General features: G+C 37.0%; 1 protein-coding gene across 1 annotated transcript; it reads right to left on the reverse strand.

Moving 5' to 3' along the window:
- Nucleotides 1-186: 186 nt before the first annotated feature.
- TRIADDRAFT_34708 (uncharacterized protein) lies at nt 187-1,147 on the reverse strand (the record flags this gene model as incomplete). Its single annotated transcript, XM_002118732.1, has 2 exons — nt 187-239; nt 520-1,147. Coding segments are annotated over 2 exons (681 nt in total), but the record flags the coding sequence as incomplete, so codon positions are not given.
- Nucleotides 1,148-1,188: the final 41 nt, after the last annotated feature.

Consider the following 1,188-nt stretch of genomic DNA (forward strand, 5'->3'; position numbering starts at 1 on the left):
TCGTTGAATATTTTGGAGACTTATTAACTGCTGTACAGTTAATGCTTGTAGACATTTGACGATTAGTGATGTTGTATTTCTTGTACAGTTAGCTGCCGAACTAAATCGTTGAAAAGACTTCTTCGCGTTAGCAAGAGTTATTGGAAATAATGTACGTGATTTGATGTACGATGGTATTGCTCCGTAAGAACCACTTTGAGATATTACACCTCTAAATAATCCTTTACTAGAAGGCATAACTACGTGGTATATGTTATGTATGATAGACTGGTAATGTCTAGGAATTAGGGCAGATAAATTGCATAGCTGCCTAACTGATAAGATAACCGTATGATACTAATATCGTAACTGTATTGATACGTTCACTAGTAATTTACTAATACGTATGTAATATACAGTATATATCACTTGTGGGAAAGGCAACCCACAATAAAGAAGTGGACTCCACGCATCAGGCTACTTTGCTATGTCTAACCGAGCATTGCATGATTGACCTAGGGTCGCGATAGAGAACATAACGGTATATAGCAGATGAACCGCCTGCTGAATTTCCAGCTAACGTAATAAAATCTGGATTACCTCCAAAATTTTCAATATTATCTTTTACCCATTGCAGTGCAAGACTTTGATCTTTTAAACCATTATTAGCTAGTATAGCTCTTTTAGCAATGTCTTCTTCGCCGGATGTCATAAAACCTAGAATACCTATTCGATAGTTAATAGTAACTACGACGATATCTTCATGAGCAGCTAAGATTTGACCACCCCATCGTGCTCCTGAACCACCACGGTATCCACCACCATGGATGTAAAACAATACAGACATATTCCCAGCTCTAGAAGGATTAGAAGTGAATATGTTTAGGTATAAACAGTCTTCGCTAGTTTTACTGGCTAGTGAGTTCGGTTCAGTATAAAAGTCTAACGGAAGTCTCTGAGGACATGTATATTGATATTGTGTAGCATTTAAGACGCCATTCCAAGATTTGACTGGTACAGGCGGTTTAAATCGTAATTCATTAATAGGTGGTTGAGCGTACGGAATACCAAAATAGGCGAATTGAGTTCGATCGTTCGTTATAATCGTTTTTCCACTAACTAAACCGTTTTTCGTAGGAATAATAAGTTGTGCGTTAGAAAATGGCATTATAATAGCCAACACTATAATAAAGCATGCTAAGATTTGAA

Source organism: Trichoplax adhaerens, genomic scaffold (genome assembly GCF_000150275.1).
Source record: "Trichoplax adhaerens TRIADscaffold_798 genomic scaffold, whole genome shotgun sequence".
Classification (NCBI taxonomy): Eukaryota; Metazoa; Placozoa; class Uniplacotomia; order Trichoplacea; family Trichoplacidae; genus Trichoplax; species Trichoplax adhaerens.